General features: G+C 41.2%; 1 protein-coding gene across 2 annotated transcripts; it reads left to right on the forward strand.

Annotated features, from left to right (window-relative positions):
• Nucleotides 1–24,364, forward strand: KATNA1 (katanin catalytic subunit A1). 2 transcript variants are annotated; one of them, XM_075267857.1, is made up of 11 exons: nt 1–124; nt 7,256–7,419; nt 11,733–11,890; nt 13,983–14,166; nt 15,657–15,778; nt 15,853–15,958; nt 16,827–16,985; nt 18,818–18,944; nt 22,465–22,599; nt 23,702–23,828; nt 24,040–24,364. In XM_075267857.1, exons 2-11 carry the CDS (start codon nt 7,261–7,263, stop codon nt 24,236–24,238), a joined length of 1,476 nt encoding a protein of 491 aa, XP_075123958.1. In that variant the 5' UTR covers nt 1–124; nt 7,256–7,260; the 3' UTR covers nt 24,239–24,364. The 2 variants fall into 2 exon arrangements, with proteins under 2 accessions (XP_075123958.1, XP_075123959.1); XM_075267858.1 differs by lacking the exon at nt 1–124 and adding an exon at nt 5,658–5,682.
• The last annotated feature ends 451 nt before the right edge of the window (nt 24,365–24,815 follow it).

Below are 24,815 nucleotides of genomic sequence, written 5' to 3' on the forward strand. Positions count from 1 at the left end.
AGGAGGCGGAGATATGGAGATGAGGAACCAGCAGGGAACTTTGTAGTTCAGACAACTTTCAGAGCTATTTCCCGGCCAAGTACGTGAAGAGCCGCCTGAGAGGAAGGTGACGGAGGTCTCACAGGTGATGTGCTCAAGTGTTTCGGTGGGATAGTGTGGTCGCTGTGAGACACATTACTCTGCCATCTGGTCTGCTTATTCCCAGCTTCCTATATGGGATGTTGTGGCACTGCATATAGCCCTGGCATTGTTCAGTGGCACAGCTCCTACATAGAGGTGATGGGGTTGCTTTTGTTTCCACCCTTGCTGTGTGGACGAATATGGGGGTTAAGGTAGCGCCCCTACTAATAATCTGCCTTGTCAGGGTCAGTCCTAGCTGCCATTTATGTCTATGGGAATAGCTGCCATTTATGTCTATGGGAATAGCTGCCATTTATATATATGGGAATAGCTCCTAGTCTCACAGTATTACAGAGAAATATAACAAATGATGTTTTCTTCTGTTATATTCGCTGCCATGAGGTCACCCCTAAGCCCCCATATTAAGAACATTTTACAGCAGCCTGAGAATTTGGGCACAGTATATATGGCCATATAAACAATCATTACGCCCCCTCTAATATCACCTCTCTGGGGTTACATTGGCTGTCACTGAACACATCCAATACTACGGTATATTATCTATAATAAAGTAACCACCAGCACTATTATGTAAGTGATGGCAAGAAGTACAGTATAATAACTTCATACGTACACTATGTATATGGGTACCTTGGATGTTTCATTTTATTGCAGATTTATAAAACCCAATTTCCCTTGTTGAAGTTTTACTATGATTTAATACCTTACTAAGTTTTAAGTGCATCTTTCTACACATGGGGGTTTTGTGCTGTCCCCTTATTGACGTATACTGCAAATTTTGAATAATTTAGGATTTTTTTATTTATTTTGTATAAAATATATTATATAAAGAATAAAGCTTTCTCTCTATCATAAATGCACAGGAAAGTACAGTGTTATCCTTTTTATAGTGAGATTGGGATATAGCAGAAATGTTATGTAACACATGGAAGAGAATTTATTAAAATTGGCGTTTCTTAAGCCAGTCTTATTCCGTTCCCCCACTGGTGCAAGATGACTTTTCATGTTCTTATGCATATGCAGTTTTATATGCCGCTAGAAAGCCGACTGTCCGTTTTCCTGTTATGTGCACTGGAGCTGGAGATATTGTGGCCGTTCATTTCGGCACCGATCTCTCCCCACTGTCAAAAGGGCATTCCTGACAGTGTAGTGTCCTGTGAGGAAAGGTATTGTTTTTATTCTGCTAACAGCAACTACAGGCAGTGTGCTATGGGCCAGTGTAAAGTATTCAGGGGCAGTGATAGACTGCTCTGTTATGTCAGAAGGGCAGCGTCAGGCAGGGGACATAATTCAGACCTCCAATCAGAGACAGCCAGTGTCAGAGGTCAGAATCACTGTCCTCATCTGCTCCTGTCTGACACTGCCCTCCTGACAGTACAGAGACTATATAGCATATCAGACATCAAAACTAACAGCATTGGTTGCTCAGGAATGGTGGGAGCTAGAGAGAAATTCCAAATGTGCCAGAATAAGTGCAGCAGCTATTAAGAAATATTAACAACCGGGGATGGTGGAGGTGGTAAAAGGTCATCTTTAAAGTATTGTACAATCACATTTTATATGATGTATTCTCCAACTTTGGTTTTGGAACAACCTTTCATTAAATATGTTTAAGCTGGAATGGTAATTGGCTTGGTTTTGGAATGTAAATAAAGGAATATAGCTATGAAGGCAATTCTTTTCATCATCCTATTGTGGAAAGCTTTACGAGAAGGTGAGCACCTTCTCGTAAACATCCTGTGCAGATACCTCCCTGATCCTGTTCATGCATGTTTACTGGGAGGGATGTTAATGCATTGATATTGCCATAATCACAGTAAGTATGTATTATGAGCATGCCATCATCTCCTTTATATAGATGAATACAACCAGAAGATAAAAATAATTTGTAATAGAATTTTTTTATTTTTTTTTGCAGAGAAGCAAATTGTGGCATGGACAAAGTTCACATCTTATTACACAGCTGATTTCAGCGATACAGTACTGTAGAAAAGTTTTAGGAAGATGTGAAAAAATTGCTACAAAGTTAGAATTCCTTCAAAAATAGAAGTGTTAAAAGTTTAGGAATACTTAAGGTAATAAGTAATTAAAATCAAATCAGTATTTGGTGTGACCACCCTTTGCCTTCAAACCAGCATCAGTTCCTCTAGATACAATTCATTCAATGGTTGTAGGAACTTGTCAGAGAGGTTGTTCCAAATACACTGAGTGGCCAAAAGTCATGGAAGGTACCAGATGCACCGTTAATAGCGGGTCACCCCTCCACGAGCCTTGATAACTGTAGCAAGACGAGGAGGCATGAACTCCACGAGGTGCTGGAAGAGTTCTGGAGAGATATTGATCCACACAGTCTGCACTGCATCCCACTATTGGTTCTGTGTAGTTGGCGTTGCGTTCATGGAGTGGACACTGGTATCCACAGCATCCCATAATTGCTTTATGGGGTTGAGGTCAGGTGAGCTGGCAGGCCAATCGAGGGTCGTAAGGTCACGGGTGTGTTCATTCAGTCCCGTGCCACCGACTAGCGAAGACATGTTGCATTGTCCTGTTGGTACACAGCATCCCATCAGGGAACTCCAACACCAGAAAGGGGTGCAGATGGTCTGCCATAAGTTGCATGTATCGAGCACCGATCATTGATCCCTGCACCCGCACAATAGGTCCCAATTGCAACCATGTGAACACAGCTCAGACCATGACAGAGCCACCTTCCCCCTGGACACGTTTCTGGTGGCATGCAGGATCCATGGGACATATGCCACACTCTCACATGCTTATTTGCTCTGTACAACTGGAATCGTGATTTATCAGACCATGCCACATGCCGCTACTGTTCCATGGTCCAATGACGATGGTCGCGTGCCCATGCCAGTCTTCGAACTCTGTGTTGCGGTGTCAGCAAAGGATCACAGGTTGGGAGTCGACTGTTGAAGCCTATGCGGTGCAATTCTCGGTGTACACTCCTGGTGGAAATGGGGTTCTGGCGCCCCACATTCAAATCGGCGGCAATTTGACCCACAGTAGACTGTCGAGACCCTGTACGACTCTGTGTAGGTGATGTGACGTCTGTTCATTGAACACTTGTGTTGTATCTGCGATATTGCAGGACCAACCAATACACTGTTGACCTCAGAAACCCATGTTTACAAAACACCTATCTGCATCAGACTGCTCAGATATCCTAGCAACACCAATGCCATAGGCTGCATCGCATCACACTGTTTAAGAGTCATATCTGACACAACCGGCACGGCACTGAGATACGCCTTCACCTGACTTTTGGCTACTGTGTGTATATTGGAGAACTAACCACAGATCTTCTAAGGATGTAGGCTTGCTCAAATCCTTCTATCTCTTTATGCAATCCCAGACAGATTAGATGATGTTGAGATCTGGGCTCTGTGGGGGCCATATCATTACTTCCTGCAAAGGGTGGTCACTCCAAATATTTATGTGATTTAGATTTCAGTCACTTCTTTTTTTTTTTTTTTTAGTTGATAAAAAAAATAAACTTTTGCACATTACTGTATATGTTGGGAGGATGTGCAGTTAGGTGACCCCCTACAGGCGCTCCATCTCTATAGATTTCAGGTAGTCTCGCCAGCTGTAGTACTTACAGTTCACATACTGGGACACCCTTGTGCTGATGCCCTCTCTTGCAGTTATGTTTCTATGCCTCCAGTGGTGTAATTGTCATTGTTTAGACAGATTTCATCAAAGCTTTCCAGGCTAAAATAATACCAGAAACGTCCCCTTGGAAAGTTTAGGTGTGTGACTTGTACCCTTAAGGACACTTACACGGAAGAATTTGCAGATGATTTTACTGACTAAAAATTAATTTCTAATTCCATTGTTTTCGGTGAACAGCAGTGCTGAACTTTTCTGTTTTTCAAGACACTGATAAAAGAAGCATTCTGTTCCATCTTGCTTTGGATTTCATGGTTGATTCAGGCATAATACCTGTAGAGTTATCTGAATGAAACTTAAGAGAAATTCATGTGAGACAGGGTTCACACCATCACTGGAACTCCATTTGGGGATTCAGTTCCCCCTTTCCGCTTGAAAAATGTAGAGAGCAAAGCGCTGTGTGCATTTTTCACCCTCTATGGATGGAAAACCGTCAGACCCCATTATACTTTATTGCAGGGGTCGGCAACCCCCAGATCTTTTCTGTCATTCATTCTGCTTCTTTTCGGTGAATAACAATCAGCTTATGATCTTGTTATGGAGGGGACATTTTTATTTGATGCTATTATGCATATTTTTGTGTTTTGTTTCCATTGAGTTGGCACAATTTGTTCCCGGTACACAAGTGAATTGTTACATGATCACTATCCTTACATTTCAGAACATGTGCAAGTGTAATGAATGTGCTGATAGCAATGTATGACTACTAGCGCACATACATTGCACATGTACCTGTATGGCTGGTTGGGTGGCTATGCAACGTATCATGTATTTGTTCCTGTTAAGTCATTATGTTTTATAATATAATATTTAGATATTGTTGCTGGCTGTTTACAAGTTGTTACTCAACAAGTTTGTGATAAGGGCTGGCACATTAGTGCATCTGCTGTATATGTCATACACAGTCTTAATATATATATATATATATATATATATATATATATATATATATATATATATATATATATCAGGGTCTGAGGTTGCTAGGTGGGGTGGCATAGACACACAAGTCCAGTTTCTTTAGTGCAATATAAAAGTAGAGTTTTATTTTCACTCAAAAAAGGTAGTGCAGCAACAAAAGGAAACCATACAAAAATAAATACCTGCCCGGCTAGGCTCTAACTGAACATAGAATAGGTTACCTCACCTAGAATAACAGAAATCAAAATCCAGCTGAATAATTCAGGACACAGCTCCATAAAACGACCTCTCTGTTTGGCTCTCTAGCCAAGCTCTGCCCCCAGTCTGTTGCTGGAGCTGGCTTCTTAAGCCTCCTTGATGAGCAGACTCTCTGCAGCTGAGTCACTGACGGAACATCCCCAAAGTGTGGACTGGAGGGGGGTGGAATGACAGGTCCCATTACCAACCAACCTGCAATTCCTAAAAATCCAGCCCAGTAACTGGAACTCTGAAATAACCCTCAGCAGACAATAGTTATCTGCTGAGAAACGTTCTTTCTGGAGTTTTCTCATCTCACCCACCTTAATAGTCTGTACGCCCCCTCCGTTGCTTGACCGGCCATCGGCTTACTATATATATATATATATATATATATATATATATATATATATATATTTATATTTATATATTTTTTAAATGTAAAAATTCACGGTGTTAACACTTATTTCATTTATCAATGTCAGAAAAGGTGGCTTTGTTCACTTGATCTACCATCCTCACTCATAAACCGCCATCACTGTGAAATCTCGGCTACCGGTAAATCTGCCTTGGGGACAGACCACAGCTTAAAGAAGCACCTGCTTACATGTGCCCTTAGAAGTCTATCTAAAAAGAGGAGGGGCCACTGAGTAATAAGTACAGTAGGAAACTGCCCCGGCAATGTTCATTATTTTGGTGAGCGTGTGAACCACTAGTTGTTGGCCAAAACCAGGAGTTGGATAGAAAACACACGAGAGAGAAATCATTCCATTATGTGTTTTTAAGTCCTATAATGCCCAGAAATAGTGTTACTTAAATATTATGTTATATAGGTTTTAAGGGTAAGTTCAGACGTGTTTTTTTTGGTCTGGAACCTGAGGCGGAGGCTGTCTCAGGTTCCGGACCAAAAACCGGGTATCCACGACTGAAAGCCGGTGCACTGTACCGACATCCAGCCGCGCACTCCGCTCCGGATTAGGCCCAATGAATGGGCCTAGTCCGGAAGAAGGAGTGTCTTCAGGCCGAATTGTGAGGCGACTCGGCCTGAAGAGTGAGCACTCGCAACTCCTGAGTGGCTCCCATTGATTTCAATGGGAGCCGTCTTTTTGTTCAGGATTTTGAGGCGGCCTCAAAATCCTGAGCAAAAATCTCTGTGTGAACTTACCCTAAAGGTTTTGTGAACAAATTGTTTTGCTACATGTACTGAGACCTGGCACCTTCCAAGTTATTGTGCAATGTTTTCTCTAGGTTAAAGGCAGTCTTTCACTAGAGTGTAGCGTATCAACCTAGCCCTGCAGGTAGGTTAGAGCCACCTGAATCAGGAAGTGGTTTCCCCCTGCGCCTCTGTTGCCTAATTGACACTGTTTTTGTCAATATGCAAATGAGCTCTTTTGAGCAACAAGGATGTTGCTGCTTACCTCTTAAGGGTGCATTCACATGGAGTAAAATGGAGTGTAATTTGGAGCGTTTACGGAGCGTTTACGTAAACACTCCTTATACGCTCCGTAAACGCTCCAAATTACACTCCATTTTACTCCGTGTGAATGCACCCTAAGGAGCAATGGCAATGCCCTTGTCGCTCCAAAAAGCTCAATTGCATATTGACAAAAACAGGAATATTTTGACAAGTCAGCTATTGACAAGGGGTAAACACTGTTTCATTTAGGTGGCTATAACTTATCTGTGGGACTGGTTTCTGGTGACCGGCTCCCTTTAAGGTGTCCGACAGCTAGTGTCCGATGTTAATGTCCGCGCAAAGTTTTGCGCGGACATTAGCATCGGACACTAGATGTGTCCGTTACATTTTGCATTGATTTAGATGGACATCGGGTGCGTTCTTTTACTGTCCGTGGGTGTCCTTAACTGTCCGTTCACAAAGATGTCCAATGTTTCAAGCGGATAGAAAAACCCTACATGTAGGTTTTTGCTGTCCGCTTGAAAAATTGGACATCTTTGTGAACGGACAGTTAAGGACACCCACGGACAGTAAAAGAACGCACCCAATGTCCATTTAAATCAATGCAAAATGTAATGGACACAGATAGTGTCCAATGCTAATGTCCGCACAAAAATTAGCATCGGACACTAGCTGTCGGACACCGACGGTAGAGTTAACACTCCCTAAGGCTGGGCCCAAAAGTTTGTTCTAAATGATTTTGTTGTGATATTTTTAAGAGATTGCGAAGTCACATTTTGCTGTATACACATATGGAAGTAGTTTAAATATACATTAAATTTTTTTATTTATTTTTTATTTAACGTTTTGCAGTCAAGATGAGTCTGCTGATGATAAGTGAAAATGTGAAACTAGCTCGTGAGTATGCACTTCTGGGTAACTATGACTCTGCCATGGTTTACTATCAAGGTGTATTGGATCAGATGAATAAATACTTATATGTGAAAGATGCCTTCCTACAGCAGAAATGGCAGCAGGTAAGTTTTTATGATATTATTCCTTAGTCTTTATGATTACTCATTATATTATGTTTATATAACATTTCTTGCTTTCAGGTTTTGTTTATGAGTACAGATTTAAAAAAATGATGTAGTCAAAAGTTATTGAAAAAATTGAGAGCCGCTGATTTATTATCATTATTTTTTTTATAAAATCTTCCAACACAGCCCCGTTGAAGATGTAGGTAAGAGTGTAAAACCTGATATTGTGGACATGCATGCTTTGTAGCACGTCTATTACGGTATACTTTTTTCAGTTCTTAATCCATTTAGTAGCATGGGTTTTGTGGTGATTTTATCACTTTATTTTTTATGGGAATCCAGTTTTGTTTGAGTGCTAATGGTGAATCCCATTAATACAGTCAAATAAGGCCTCAATAATAGGGCCTTTCTATTTTCTGTTCAAGTATAGGAACATAACCTGGGTTTGGATCATTCATATGACTGACATAAACAGCACATGATTATTTTGAGGACTATCAGATTTTTGTTATGGTTTGTGGTGTTTTTCCAAATGAAATAGCGCAGTATTCTACACTATTTAATGTGTTTTGACCTAATATGCCATGGAGACTTTTTATGGAGCCCCTGATGCACATCTAATCATGGTCTAAAGCAGGGGTACTCCACTAATTTTAGTAAAGGTATGTTCACCATTGACCTGGTTTCTGCTATCAAGTAGCAGCAGTCATCTCTGCTGCTTGCACAAGGGCACTAACATGTGAAGGTAGCAGGGATGATTACCGATCCCTCTGCCATTGGTGCAAGGGATCAGGGCTTAAGGATACTAGGTGGAAGTTAAGGGTTCAGTTCATGGGCCGCCAGTTGAGTATCACTGGTCTAAAGGATAACCTAACGATGCATGAATTTTGTCATTCTAAAAGTATATTCCAGAATCCCATAAAAAAATATAGTACCAAAAAAAAACATCTAGTGTGTTTTGTCCTTGCCCACATCTTCCAATGGCTCATTCATACAACAGGATTCCACGTATGTGTGATAGCTGCTATATTATTCATATCCAGCAGATGGCCCCATAGAATTTAAAGGGATCCTATCATTTAAACACTTTTTTTTTCTAGCTGACACGTCGGAATAGCCTTAAGAAAGGCTATTCGTCTCCTACCTTTATCAGTTGCCTCCGGCCCGCTGTTCGGTAGATACCGGTTTTTAGTGGTATGCAAATGAGTTCTTTTGCAGCACTGGAGGTGGGCCCCAGCGCTCAGACAGCACTAGGGGTGTCCCCAATTCTGCCAGAGAACTCTCTCCAGCGAAGCCTCCATTTTCAACAGCAACTGCTTCTTCTTCTGGCTGGGGTCACACTCCGGCGGCCATTTTTTTAGAGGCCACTACGCACGCATGCGCAGTACGCTCCTGTAGTTCTCTGGAGAACAGGCCTGCGTCCCGATGGCAGAGCCGACTGAGCAGGCGCCGGAGTGTGACCCCAGCCGGCAGAAGACTCAGCAGAGGCGGTTGCTGTTGAAGATGGAGGCGTCGCTGGAGAGAGTTCTCTGGCAGTATTGGGGACACCCCCAGTGCTGCAAAAGAACTCATTTGCATACCGGTAAAAAAAACGATATTTCTACTGAACGGCGGGCCGGAGGGGATTCCTGGGTTCTGGCTGATCTGGGCGCTGTCTCAGTATGTAACTATCGGGGAGAATTTCTCATTCATGTCTTCCTTTTAAGAATAGCTCCATAACCACCTGTTGGCGCTGTGGAGTTCTGTACAATCAGATGAGTTGGTGAATTGACCAGCATTGATGCCAGTGTCTTCAGTGCTACCCATCCTAAAATAGGTGACTGCGTTTAGTTGCAGTGCAATTATTTTTTGGTTTGGGGTCACCGCAACATGAGGAACTGTATTGTGGGGTCACGGCATTAGAAAGGTTGAGAACCGCTGCTTTAGAAGGTTCCTGGCTGTCATATACCAGAGAGCTCCTGCTATATACAATAAGTAAGGGAGGCTGGGGCTCGTCATGGAGGGCTTTGTTAGGGGGGTTAGGGGACTCTGAACTTTGAAGATGTGTTATTATTGTATAGGAATTTGGAACTATAGTGATGTAATCCAAGTTTATATGTCTTCTTAAGAGGAATAACTCAATTTCTTAATGTCAAGAACAGTAACGGTAGTATTGAGCACACTTGCTTTAGTACATTTGTTGTCCCTCAAAGCTTTGAGAATGCTATAATAACCATGGCTTTAATTATATACATGAACAATCCTAGACCGATGGCAGAATTAAGTTGTTTTATTGCTTTGTCATTTAGCTGTGAGCTGTTGTCATTCCACCCACGTGAGTTCATTACCGTACTACGCACATCTAGTTAGGTACATGTGATTACATCTCCCGACCAGTGAAAATTCCCACTGCCATGGTGCAAATTGCCTCTACTTTGCCAGCTCAGACCTTAGTGGTTCTGTTGCTCAGAAATGAAAACTGTCATAAATGATGACTGAACTTAGGCCTGGATGATGAAACAAATGTAATTCCATTAATTCACTTTTGGGGCTCCTCACAATTCTGTTTTCCATACTGGTGCGGGGGTAAACCACACAAGATTAATTTTATATGAAAATTTATGAGGTTTGCCCACTTCCTGGTTCATTTCGAGCATGAACCAAAAGTGCTATTATATTTTGGGGTCTTCTCAAACCAGTAGCGGCCCAGGAGAGTGAAAATAACAAATGCTTATATTCTCCTTGCCTCACCCTTGCTGGGCATCTGACATTCCCCCGATGTCTTATTCTGATCTCTTCCGGCCCCTGGATAACATTATGAGGTGAGTATAGCTCTTTGTCTCCTCCCCTGGGCCCTGTTTTGGGTGTTTAAAAACAAAAATAAATAAATAAAAATGCTGCAAACTGATGGAAAATCCATTTGTCTGCTTGTCTGTGCGGTGAAGTCTTCCAAGTTGTTGAGATACAGGGCAGGACTTTCTGCCTGAAAACATTTGTTGTTAGCCAACGTACATCCATAGGTAAGTTAGATAAGCAAGACTGAATCACCGTGAGTGAAGGGGGAGGGTTTTCTTTTTTTCCCTTCACACAGTGAATGTAGATGGGAGGGGTTAATTCTCTTCAGTCTCACATATCGGAAAACGGTTACTCTGTGAAAAGTACTGAACATTTTCTAAATCTCACAGCTGACAATGTAAGAAAAGTTGATAAGTCTTCTATGTACTTTTATCTACTACTTGCTGCTTGTATGATTACTGACAGACAGATGTGGCCTTACTGACTGTGCTCATAGATTGTTTTGTTTTTTTATTTTTTCCCATATGTGTTACCTGCTTGCCTGCATGCATTTGCAGTCCACTGTTCCTGAGTCTCCTATATTATTGTCACTTGGGCTTTTCTCAGTTATGTGTTTGCTAAGGGACAGTTACGCCTGAAATTATGGCAGAACAGTATCAATAATGCATAAGGGAGGAGGATAGACTGGCAAACATCCAACCTCACAGTACCACAGTGTGCTGAAGATTATTACAAGTGTCATAGTATATTTTGTTTAGTTCCTTCATCCAATAACCTAGCCTTACCTTTCTGCTAACACAGTCACACAATCCTTATTTTTTGCTGGCTAAGTTGTGCTTTGGCAGCCATATTACCCCTATAACAATAGCACCCACAACGTCCATGAAACATTGACAACCACATTCCCATGTTTTAAGTTAATTTAGCATGTACAGCAAATTCAAAAAAAGCTTCTCTGATTCATTCTTCTAGTGCACATGGAACTTTTTTTTTTATTGTTTCATGAAAATAGTTAAATTGAGTCAAATCAAAAATTGCCCATAAGTTTGAAAACTTGTGTGAGTTTGTGCATGAGCTGTCATCAGAATCTCCCATTTTACAAGTTTTAACTGTAACTGCATTAAGTTCTGCAACAAAACTGCACGTGGTTCTGTTGTGATTCTTGAAGTGAACTGGTAACCCTGAAAATGATATAACCAGTCAACCAGCATAATGTTATACAGCAGAATTTGCTGAGCACATTGATAGACCAAATATTTGTAACTTCTTGAAATCCATGGACTTTTCTCATGCATTTTTCAGGTGGAATCCCTTTATAGTCTATGGGGTTCGTGGGTTCTGCAGGTAATCTATTTTTAAGCTGGTTAGCTTTCTATTTTTCGGGTCCCCAAGTGGACCATCATAATAATGGCCATGCTGCCTATGCCCACAGTTGCTAGGAGGCACGTGGTTTGTATTATAGAATTGTGTACAGGGTACAGGTAAGATATGAGAAAACATTACCTATTTGGTAATCCCAAATTTATGATTGGCAGGTTTGGCACGAGATCAGTGTTGAAGCTAAACATGTGAAGGATATTATGTCTACACTGGAAAGTTTTAAACTGGACAGCTCTCCTGTAAAAGCAGCACAACATGATTTTCCAGCTCAGGATGGAGAGGTGTGGTCCCTGCCAGTGCCAGTAGAACGCCGGTGAGCTGATTGTACTGCAGACATATTTCCGTTATTTGTTTTCATAAATAAAATATGACTAACCCAGTGAAATTCTTCAGTGGCAGACTACACCTGAAATATTTGAAATTTAAAGAGAAAAAATAATTTACACAAAATGCTTTTTTATTTAATATTTCTAAATCGGTCCATTTATTCAAAAGATACAGCCTTTGAAAGGGGTTGTATGTAAATTTAGTTATTTTCCGAGTGGTAACCTTTTGTTTTTCTTTGAGAAAAACCCACCCACCTGATGAAATTGAGATTGTTCATATATATAACCTTCCAGAGGCAGTAACAGGCGGACAGATTTAATATTTACTGTTTGTATAATCAAAAGTTCTACAAGTTTCCAATGTATTTTCTATATCAATTCTAGATCTCTCCTTATTTGGACTTATAGTTTACTTTTAGTTAGGGCTTCGCAATCCTGATCTAATTCAAAACCACAGTTGATCTGGCATTTTACCCTGTATTACGATTAAAGACGACAATTTAGGTCATGCTATTATACTCTGGGGTCCCTTCAGACCCCAGAGTATAATGAACGGAGGCCCATGGGAGTTGCTCAAACATAAAGTAAAATAAGAGAATAAATTACTAAAAAAAACCAAAAAAACAACAGTGTTACTCACCTCTATTGGGCTCCCATTTGATGTCCTCTTCTATTCCGGTCTTCTGAGTGATGTCTGAGACCACTGAGGCCTGTGTTTAGGTTGTCGCATAGATACAAGAATCACGAAATGTGTAGCTGATGTGACCACTCAGGTTCCCTGAAGTCAGTGAATAGACCATAAGAGAAGAGGGAGTCCCACCAAAGCACAAAAGAGAGTAACACTGTTGTCTTTAAAGGGATTCTACCATTAAAAACCTTTTTTTTCTGTGGATAACACGTCGGAATAGCCTTTCGAAAGGCTATTCGTCTCTTACCTTTATATGGGATCTCCGCCGCGCCATTCCTCTGGCAGTGTTGGGGGCGGGCTCCAGCACTGAAAATGCGATGAGGGCGTCCCCACTGCTGCTCGAGAACTGGACCCTGTGCCGCCTCTATCTTCTGCTGGATCGTCCCCCTCTTTCTTCGGCGTCTCCTCCGACGCCTGCGCAGTAGAGCCGACAGCGCATGCGCGCAATTGCGGCCTTGGAACTATGGCCGCGCATGCGCAGTCGGCTCTACTAGTGTCAAAGCCGACAGAGGTGACGGCGCCGAAGAAAGAAGGGGAGGATCCAGCAGAAGATAGAGGCGGCGCAGGGTCCTGTTCTCGAGCAGCAGTGGGGACGCCCCCATCGCATTATCAGCACTGGGGCCCGCCCCCATCGCTGCCAGAGAACTAATTTACATAACAGTAAAAACCAGTATTTCTAAGGAGCGGCGCGGCGGAGATCCCATCTAAAGGTAAGAGACGAATAGCCTTTCGAAAGGCTATTCCAACTTATCCACAGAAAAAAGGTTTTTAATGGTAGAATCCCTTTAATAAAAAAAAAAAAAAAAATGATCACCTTCCCTGGGTCTGTGCTCATTATACTCTGGGGTCTCAATAGATTTCAGAGTAAAATGGCAGTTTTATAACTGAACCAAAATAATTGATGTGAACCAAATCACGTTGGCTATCCTGGTTGAAGTTTGAAGTTTTATCCTTGTTGAAGTTTGAAATTTGATTTTGGTGTTTTTTTTTTTGTTTTTTTTTTAGTTGCCCAGCCCTACTTTCAGTCCATAGTCATGTGATAGACACACAGGTGAACAGCTTGTTACAATCGCAGCACAGTAATCAGTCATCTCTCTTGTAAAGTGTGTCCATCACATGACCATGAATGACTGTAAGCAGAGATCTAGAAAACCTTTTTTATTTATTTTTTGCTGAAACTAGACAACCCCTGTTACGTTATTAGTAATAACAAATTAGGTTAATCATAATCATACTTAGTATAGTGACATTGTGTCCAAAGTGCATTTTCCACAGAATGTTATGTGGAAATTTAATGGACATGCATCTAATTGTGAACAATAATTTATTTTGGGAATTTGTGTACATTCATATATTTATTTCATTTGTGTTAATTTTTTTTTTCTTTTAAGGCCCTCACCTGGACTCAGGAAACGTCAATCTGCCCAATTCAGTGACAATCGAGTGCATAACAACCGCATAAGTGTAGCTGGAAAGAATGTAAATCCCCCATCTTCAAGAAATGTCAATAACCAGAAAGTAAAGCCTTCCAGAGCACGAGAGAAGAAAGATCCACTGCATAAAGTAAAAGAAAAGGTAGGCACTAAATGTTAATATGTCGTTGTTTACACTGTGTCTAGTTTTAGTGACCTGTACCCTCTTTTGATATATCTGTGTTTTTAGTAAATTCCTGCTTTCCAATAACCTAACTATATTACTATTTTCTAAGGATTGTGTGCAGCATTTCTCTAATATATCTTCTATAAATGTATAAGAGAATTGACCACTGTGTGCTATACTTCATGCACAAGTGAAAAACAGACTTGTAATGAATGTATTCCACTTGCTAAATGTGTTGTGACTCTACACTTTTTGACAAAGTTTGGTCAGTACTGACAAAGGCATACCCTGTTGGCCAGGAGGTTGGTACTCTAGGTGAGCAAAAGTATTGGGGCAGATCTTTTGATCATTGAATCCCTGTGTTTTTATTCAGTTTCATTGCTACAGGTTATTAAATCAAGCACCTAGTCATACACTGCATTTACAAACCTTTTTGAAAGAAGTAACTGTAACCACTAACCTAACCACTAAAGTGCCCGATACAACTCCCAATCGACCATCTTTCAAGAGCAGGTAGTAAAGACACAGGCTAGAAAGACTGGAATACTGGTCATACACATTGTTGTTTTTTTTGTTTTTGTTTTTTTTAAATCTGATCATTTTTATAACCCCAAAACCATTTTCATACCAAACAAAGATTCTTAAAGAATACAACAAGAAAATAAAAAGGAAAGGCAATGGAAACCTAAAATAAAGAACTGAAGGTGAAGACAGTTTGCACTAAATCCATACATTTCCGCCAGGGACTCAGACTGGATCCAGTGTAATGAAAAAGTAATGCTAGAACTGGCGCACAAAGTCTGGTAGCATGGGGGACAGTATAGACAGTTGGGGTACCGGAGAGTATTCATTAATTAGACATCAACAAAAATCTACACAAACTGACGTGACATAACATCCATGGGCATCTAAAAATAGCTGGTAGAAGCACATGCCAAAAAAGACCAGATTAAGTTATGAAGATGATCACAGCCTATACTGACTATAGCCCCAGAAGAATCCTAGATGGCAAACTAGAAGAACCTAGTCATGGACCCCATACTCTTTTGAACATGGTGGCATTACAGCTTTCTCTAAGCTAATAAGAACATTGAACTTATTGTGCAGTTCTCTTTTTAATGGGGTCAGTCAGCTACCTCCAGTGCGCCTTCATAGCATGGCAGAGTATACGGGATATACACTTGAATTTAGGCGTGCGCTCCATTTTATCATCTAATTCCCTTCAATGACTCTACTCCATTAGGCCCAAGGAAGGCTAAAATAATTAGAAATATTTTTTTTTTTTTCTTGCCTAAACCTCAGGAACATTTTGTAGTCAAATGTCTTGTCTGAAAATGCAGTGATTTTATCTGTGAAAAAATAAAGGTGGTGGGTTCCCCTCTTTTATACTTTTACAGGGCTTTGTTGCTAGAATACGTTTTTAATGCATCATTTACCTGCATTGCCATTGTTTAATCCTCTTGTAGAACAAGTCATCTGCTGATGAATCGGAGAATGAGCCCAAGAGATTTGATGGTACTGGATATGATAAAGATCTAGTAGAAGCTTTGGAAAGGGATATCATTTCACAGAACCCTAATGTTCGATGGTGAGTTTAACAGATCCATACTCTGTGAATATGCATATCCTTATCTATATTCAACATCAACATTTTCCACATAGGGATGACATTGCAGACTTGGAAGAGGCCAAGAAATTGTTGAAGGAGGCTGTGGTTTTGCCAATGTGGATGCCAGAATTTTTTAAGGGAATAAGGCGACCGTGGAAGGTAAAGAATAAATAGGGACAATTCAGATTACATATTATCATGCAGTCATTAGCCTTTTCATATAAGATGGACATGGTGTGCTTAAAGTGAACCTATCACTGTTATAATACAGTTAAATCTGCAAGCATGTTATAGAGCAGGAGGAGTAGAGCTGGTCTATGACCAGCTGCAGTAGTAATGTATAGAATCTTCCATAAAATGGTGGGGGAAAAAAAAGAACAAACTACTTAACAAATTCAAGGAAGTATGTGTGCACTTGATCAAATAACAAAAAAAAAAAAAAAGGTTTTTGGGGAATTTGATGCACACTAAAATATAACTTTTAATAGTGATAGTTAAAAGTATCCATGTAATAATATAACACAATTTAAACGTTCCTCATGTAGTGTGTGGTCATGTGGCCGCTGTGCTATTTTAGACACCAAAAGAGGGTTCCCCCTATGTAGGTAAAAGGGGAAAACACTCTTAGTAGTTAGGTGTTCTATTCGCATCCCACCCAATCATAGTCACTACAACCCAATATTCCACTGTAGCTGCGTGTTGATGATGTATAGATTGCCACTAAGTAACCACTTAGTATACAGAGATTCAGTTCTCTGACAAACACACCACCATGTACTCACAATTGCATACAGCTAGTAGCTAGGGAGGGGAGTGACATTGCTAAACTCAGATTGGGCTATTCTCGGGCATTGGGATAAGAGCTAATAGACACAAGCTGGAACCCACACCCTTAGACACACACACACAAACTTTGTTAATAGGTTTTCCCAGTTTTTTGTGGTCAAATTAGGGGTGTCTGCTTATATTCGGGTCTGCTTATACTCAAATATATACGGTATATAATTTATTTTTTTGTTCTCTAAAGGGTGTTCTAATGGTTGGACCACCAGGAACAGGAAAGACTCTTCTAGCCAAAGCTGTAGCAACAGAATGCAAGACTACATTTTTCAACATTTCATCTTCTACGCTTACATCCAAATATAGAGGAGAATCTGAGAAGCTTGTTCGCCTTTTGTTTGAGATGGTAATCTTCTATTTTACTGCTCCACCCAATGTGTGATGACAATGTACAGACATAGTATTCAATGATATGCTGTGACTCTGAGAGTAGATTGCAAAAATATATTGTTGTATATTACTGGCAGAATTGCCCAGTATCAGGAGTAATGTACATAGTTATAGTCAAACACTAGTAGTTTTATTGTTGCACAGAGCCTACTTGTAAATTCTAGTGATTGTTCGAATAGAAAATACTGCACAGATTTATATTTCAAAGGGAAAATTAAAGAAGACATTTCATCTTGCCCTTATCAATGTGCGGTTTTATATACTGTTAGAAAGCCGACAGTGTGCGGAATTCAACACAATACTTTTAATAAATACTTTATTAATACATTTTGGATCTTGTCCACGAGATCCTGCATTTTTGCACTTTTTCCCTGCTTCTGTATTGAGAGCTGTTCTTGCCCCTCACTGAATGTTACTATGTAAGGTGTACGGGAGTAGGAGGCAGTGCAATATTTAGAGAAAATGTGGTTAGGGGAGGATCACTTAAGTTATATCTTGGACATTATGAAATTTATAAATTTTTCTTTTGGTGTCATATGAAAGAGGAAGATTCTATGAGTCTGAATTTTTAACAACTTCCGGTTCACCCATTGGGTTTTTACGTCCGGAGGGTGGCTGCCTTGTTCTACAAGGACGTACCGGTACGTCCAAGCAGAACTCAGGAGCTGCATGATTTCGTGGAGCCGGCTGAAACTTCAGCTGGAGCTCCCAGAGAGAAGGCAGGGAAGGTATACCTTGCTCAATGAGTGCTGTATATACAGCTATGGGCACAGCCATGATGCGGCCGCCCTCTGACCCGGTAGTCACTTCATCTGCCGGTGTCAGTGTCAAACAAGAGCTGCTGGGTCCTACAGGATCCAGATTGGCTCTATAAGATGTATATACTACCATGCAAGAGGCTGTATTCCGCCCAGTTGCAGGGGAAATCAGCCTCCAACACAAAAGAAACAGTGATCACATGTCCCCAAAGGTCTATTATGATCTTATGGGGACACAATGTAAAAAAAAAAATAATAATAAAATAATTAATAGAAAAGTTAAAAAAAAAAAAAAAGGAAAAAAAAAAAAAGGAAATTAAAATAATAAAAAATAAAATAATAAAATGCCAATAAAATGCCATTATTACAGGTTATAGCTCCACCCCCGACGACACCATACAAAATAAAAATTACTTTATCGGAGAGGAAAAAATATTTTATATAAATTTTTTTTTTTTTTTAGTAGCACTTTGTGTTATTAAATTTTTTTAAAGAGAGAGAAAAGTGAAAAACAGCATGATTACCCTCCTATTTTGTTCATATCTTCCCGGATATAAAGAAAATTAAAACGCATGCAAAGATAAAAACAAAATAAAAATAAAGCCCTGTGTGACACCGAAAAAAGATGTGGAAATTAGTTAAATAACACATATGATAAAAATGTTACAGCCCTCAAAGCTGCACATACAGAAAAAAAAAAACTAAACTGTGTCTGGTCCTGGACCACAAATTGGCCCGGTACTGAAGTGGATAAATTAGATATACCATAGTGTTGTATATAAATATTCTAATCTGGACTCTTGAAATAATTGATCTAGCATTGCAGCATTAGACTCGTATGAACAGAATTTCTATTTTCATATGACACCATTTTCTCTACACTTTACACAGCGCCCTACTCCCATAAATCATACACAGTAACATTCAGTGAATTTAGTTACACTTAAATTTTGTTTTTTTATTTATTTTTTTTTTATTTTTATTTTTTTTAAATAAAACCCCCAAAAAACCAAAAATCTTTTTTTCTTAGGCACGTTTCTATGCCCCAACAACCATATTTATTGATGAAATTGACTCAATATGCAGTCGGCGAGGGACCTCCGAAGAGCATGAAGCTAGCCGGAGAGTAAAAGCAGAGCTTCTTGTTCAGATGGATGGTAACTATCACTTTTTCCAATGTTTAGAATATGTGAGGTATTTGTCAGAAATTGGGAAAAAAGGGTTTGCAATGGTAACAAATAAAATACCATTGTCTGAAGCAGACCTGGGCAAAGTCTGGCCCCCGGGCCATATCCGGCCCTCTGACTGATTCAGTCCGGCCTGCACAGCTTTGACTAGGGAGGCGTGTCTAGGGGGGGGGCGTGTCTTAGTGCCGGCCGAAGATGGAGATGTGGAGCGTGTCATAAAGTACTGAGAGATGTAAGGTGAGCTGCAGGGGGGAGAGAGAGAGTATGTGTGTGTGTGTGTCTGTATGTGTGCGTGTCTGTATGTGTGCCTGTCTGTATGTGTGCCTGTCTGTATGTGTGCCTGTCTGTATGTGTGCCTGTCTGTATGTGTGCCTGTCTGTATGTGTGCCTGTCTGTATGTGTGCCTGTCTGTATGTGTGCCTGTCTGTATGTGTGCCTGTCTGTATGTGTGCCTGTCTGTATGTGTGCCTGTCTGTATGTGTGCCTGTCTGTATGTGTGCCTGTCTGTATGTGTGCCTGTCTGTATGTGTGCCTGTCTGTATGTGTGCCTGTCTGTATGTGTGCCTGTCTGTATGTGTGCCTGTCTGTATGTGTGCCTGTCTGTATGTGTGCCTGTCTGTATGTGTGCCTGTCTGTATGTGTGCCTGTCTGTATGTGTGCCTGTCTGTATGTGTGCCTGTCTGTATGTGTGCCTGTCTGTATGTGTGCCTGTCTGTATGTGTGCCTGTCTGTATGTGTGCCTGTCTGTATGTGTGCCTGTCTGTATGTGTGCCTGTCTGTATGTGTGCCTGTCTGTATGTGTGCCTGTCTGTATGTGTGCCTGTCTGTATGTGTGCCTGTCTGTATGTGTGCCTGTCTATATATGTGTCTGTGGGTGTGTCTCAGTAACCTGGGGGCAGAGATGGAAGGGGAATATTATACTAGGGCAGAGATGGCAGATGGAGGGGGGGACATGAAACTGGGGGAGAGATGGAGGGGGGGGGGACATGAAATGGGGAAAATAAAGGGGGATATGAAACTGAGGGAGAAATGGAGGGGGGGGACATGAAACTGGGGGTAGATGAAGAGGGCACTTAGACTGGGGGGGACATTAAACCGTGGAGGAAGCTGTAGGGGGACCTGTCTGCCTCTAGTTGCCCCCAGTAATGTCACCCTCCAGCTACCCCTACAGTTTAATGTCTGCTTCCAGCTTCCTGATTTTAATGTTCCCCTGTAGTTGCCCCCAGTTTCATGTCCCGCTCCAGCTGTCAATTTATTGCCGCCCTCCAACTACCCCCACTGTTTAATGTCCCCCTCCAGCTGCTCCAGTTTCATGTCCCCTCTAGTTTCCACCAGTTTATACTGGGGCACCAGGAGAGGGGCTTAATACTGTGGGGCAGTTGGAAAGGAACATTACAATGTGGGGGCATATAATGTACGGGTGACTGTAGGAGGATTGTACTGTGTGGGGGCACATGGAAAGATGATTGGGAATGGGTGGAGTCAACGTAGAAGTGGGTGGAGATAAATTTGTCGTGGCACGGCCCTCTAGCATAGTTTCAATTTCTTATATGGCCCCATGGGAAAATTAATTGCCCACCCCTGGTCTAAAGTGATATATTTTCTTTGCATTTTTCCTTAAAGGGGTTGTCCCATGTCGCATACTCACCAGTCTTCATTGTTGCAAAATCTTCTGTCTTCCGTCTTTGTTGCGTCATTGGTGGGGGGGACACATATGCAAAGCCAAGCGGCGAGATGCCCCTGGCCCTGCGTGCGCACTCATAGACCAGTCTAGCCTTCACAATGCAAATACAGACCCGACATCTGCCTCTCTCTATTACAGCGGGTGCCGGGTCTGTATTCGCATTGTGAAGGCTAGACTGGTCTCACTATCTATGAGCGTGCATGCAGGGCCAGCGACATCTCGCCGCTTGGCTTTGCATATGTGAATACAGACCCGGCATCCGCTGTAATAGAGAGGTGGATGTCGGGGAGTGTAGACGCCGGCACAGATGCACAGACGCTGGCACAGATGCCAGCAACATCGCTATGCTTCTGCCCTGCATGAAGCCAGCAGCGGCAGAAGCGATGCTGTTATTCCGCTCATCCGCTCATGACATTTATGAAGTTGAGATATTATTTATACCACATGGTGACTACAAATGAAATCCCAATGAATGGCATATAATAGCTGTTTTTCTCTACATCACAAATATATATATTTTTAATGCATTACATGCAGCACTGAATGACGCCATTAAAAAAAAAACCAAAACTACATAAAACATAATATATATATATATATATATATATATATATATATATATATATATATAAAGAGGCCTTTATTATGTTCTCATCTATGTGCAGTATTATATACCGCTAGAAAGCAGACAGTACGCTGAACAGCTGTCCTGGTGCTGGAAATATCGGTGCTGCTAATTTCAAGACCAAGATCACCCCAATGTCAGAAGGGTGGCCTAACAGCTTAACGTCATTGCTTGGGTGTGAGGAACTGTACTCTAACTTAGTCTTCTGCTATCAGAGGGTACATTCCTTCCCCCTCAGTACAAGTCTATGGAAGAGTACTGTCACGGAGAGTGATGCTAGGCTGTAAGGCCCGCCCTTCTGACAGTGGGGAGATATCTGTGCAGAAATTAATGGCACAGATATCGCCAACGCCAGGTTGCATGCTGGGAAAGCCGACTGTGTGCTTAAAAGGGGTATTCTCATAACTCTTGTTCTGCAGCCTCCAGGCTCTGTGCTCTCTTCACTTCCTGGATTTCTCGGCACGTTGGTGGGCAGGGTTTCACTTGCTCTGCTATGTTTGCAGTCAGTAATGAAGGATTGGTTATAAATGCATTACCACAGTATGAAGCTGATGTGGAAACTGCTGGATTTGAGTCAGCTTGCATTACATACAGAGGTAACGGACTCCTTATTTCAGCCCTTATGAGCCAAATTCAATTAAACCGGCTGATAAGTGGAAAAGCTGAAGATAGCACAGTAATCCCAGAGCTACCTCTTCCCCCTCCCCTATCTGAGGAGCTCCGTTGCTTGTCAGCCCCTCCCTCCCCCCCTGAGAGCAGGCAGCTACTCACTTGGGAAATGAGCAGATCAGCCCAATGGCCATGGAAACGCAGTGTCAACAATGAAGTGAATAAATTAAGATAGCGGCCAAACAAAGCAGTTTTGATAAAGCAACGTATTTAGGGAAAAGTCTTAAATCCACATAAACTAGCAGTATAGATAGGATGCTTTTCATGGGACAACCCCTTTAATTCAGGGCACTCTTCATTCTAGTGATATATAAACCCACACATTGATGAAGACATGAAAAGGTGCTCTTGAATTACGTATAGTATAATGGCTTTAATAAGGGAAGAATATTTGGTTAAAGAACTAAATATGAAATATTATTCACTATTAGAAATTTCACATAAATGCCTGAAAAGGTTATGTTTAGTTCTGTTGTAGCAAAACAAGAAGATAATTCATCCTCCCTTTCTAGGTGTGGGGGGTGCTTCTGAAAATGATGATCCTTCTAAAATGGTAATGGTTCTTGCTGCCACCAATTTTCCATGGGATATCGATGAAGCTTTAAGACGACGCTTGGAAAAGCGTATTTATATTCCTTTACCATCTGGTATGTAGACAGTTCTTGCTTCTGTACTATTGGTCATCAATGTGTTTTTTTCCCCGCATATTGCTGTTAAATAATAATGTGGTGTCTTAGGTTATTTCCATATCTTTATGTAGCTATGTATTCTATAGTTATAACACATCTGTGCTCATGTGATCATGCACAGGAGTTTGGCTGTCACTTCTATCGGAGCTGCCAGATAAGCACTGGCATTATAAATATTGTGGTTTTATATTTCTGCAACCTGGAGCTTACATAGGTAACAGCTGTCTTGTGATACTGTCTGTTTGTTTATAAAGTTAAAAACAGTAAAATAAATAAATAAAATGTTTATTTCACCCCTACTTTTTTCCTGAAAAGGGGTGTAGTATGGGCAGGAATTATGTAGACCAGCGTACTAAACACCAGTCTTAAAGAGGACCTTTCACCATATCCGGGCACAGGCAGTTCTATATACTGCCAGAAAGCTGACAGTGCGCTGAATTCAGCGCACTGTCGGCTTTCCCGATCTGTGCCCGGTGTGAAGAGCTTACGGCTCGGTACCGTAGCTCTTCTATGGTCAGAAGGGCGTTTCTGACCATTAGCCAGAGACGTCCTTCTGCCTCGCGGCGCCAATCGCGCTGTGCTGTGGAGCCGGGAGGAACGCCCCCTCCCTCTGCTCACACAGCTTGTCCATAGACGAGCATTATCAGGAGAGGGAGGGGGCGTTCCTCCCCGCTCCACAGCACAGCGCGATTGGCGCCGCGAGGCAGAAGGACGTCTCTGGCTAATGGTCAGAAACGCCCTTCTGACTGTAAAGCGCTACGGTACCGGGACCGATAGCGCTTTACACCGGGCACGGATCGGGAAAGCCGACAGTGCGCTGAATTCAGCGCACTGTCAGCTTTCTGGCAGTATATAACACTGCCTGTGCCCAGATATGGTGAAAGGTCCTCTTTAATAAATCCCCCCCCCCTTTGTTAAGTCTGTAATATAGATGCATCACATTCTGACTATTTTTAATGTGTTCTCATTGTGTTGTTTTGTTTGTTTGTTTTTTGTATTCTTTTCTAGCATGGTTGTGTACCTGTAACACTTTAGTATAAAATGTTTGTTTCCTTCCCAGCTAAAGGCAGAGGAGAACTCTTAAGAATAAACCTTAAAGAGTTGGAGTTGGCTGATGATGTTGACATTGACACCATAGCAGAAAACATGGATGGTTATTCTGGTGCAGATATCACCAATGTATGCAGGTATGTCTTGCAAAGTTAATTTGTTGAGTAAGTATGCAGGTATTAGAATGAAGCTATTTTAGTGGACAAATTCACTACAAACTTGCCTACTGGTCTATTGAACCCTTGTAGTAATACATATATTTAAGAAGCATCCATTTGCTTGAAATAAAGAATAGAATAAAAACTTTCTAAAGTATAGTTTACCATATGAATGCCCATATCTCCACAGAGATGCTTCTTTGATGGCAATGAGAAGACGTATTGAGGGTTTAACTCCAGAAGAGATTCGAAATCTTTCAAGAGATGACATGCACATGCCCACTACAATGGAAGACTTTGAGATGGCTTTGAAAAAAGTGTCCAAATCTGTGTCTGCCTCAGACATTGAAAAATATGAAAAGTGGATAGAGGAGTTTGGGTCCTGTTAAAACGTAATAATCTTCCTGGCTCAAGTCTTAACTGGTTTGTTTAATGATTTCTGTAGAGTTTGGCACTGGTTGCTGTATTTTTTTTAAATCCTTTTGTAAACTGCCATGATTCTTAAAGTAATAAAAAAGCACTATTGATTCTATTATGTAGTATGTATGAAATTTGCACATTTTTGGAGCACAGAGATCCCTTCATCAGGCATGTTTGATGTTTCTTTTTATCTTTGTTTTTTATATTAGGTGAGAGAACATGCCAAAATGTCAGTTTGTGATTTAAATATGTTAGGGTTAATTCAGAAGACCATACATAGTCCAAGTAATATGATCACAAGATGTCCAAATTTCCAGAGCTCTCCACAGCTTACATGAACCAAACTTGCTGCATTATAGTGAACATTGATTCTGGAAGCTCCAGCCCAATTGTGAGTCTACTGTTCCCTGTTCAAATGGACATTTGAATAGAAGACAGTACACATGGTTGGTCTGGAACTTGCAGCATTATAGATCTATATGTATGTAGATGTATATGATGCTGCAAGTTTAGGTTCAGCTACGGTAAGCTTTGGTCAGTCAAGAG

The sequence above is a fragment of the Leptodactylus fuscus genome, chromosome 3 (genome assembly GCF_031893055.1).
Source record: "Leptodactylus fuscus isolate aLepFus1 chromosome 3, aLepFus1.hap2, whole genome shotgun sequence".
NCBI classification, from domain to species: domain Eukaryota; kingdom Metazoa; phylum Chordata; class Amphibia; order Anura; family Leptodactylidae; genus Leptodactylus; species Leptodactylus fuscus.

Bases quoted from the DNA above. Each gene is read 5' to 3' on its own strand.
- KATNA1 (XM_075267857.1), top strand. From the start codon at position 7,261: ATGAGTCTGCTGATGATAAGTGAAAATGTGAAACTAGCTCGTGAGTAT. The intron at 15,959-16,826 runs GTAAAGAATAAA...TGTTCTCTAAAG, and splicing joins GAATAAGGCGACCGTGGAAG to GGTGTTCTAATGGTTGGACC. The intron at 16,986-18,817 runs GTAATCTTCTAT...TTTTTTTCTTAG, and splicing joins TTCGCCTTTTGTTTGAGATG to GCACGTTTCTATGCCCCAAC.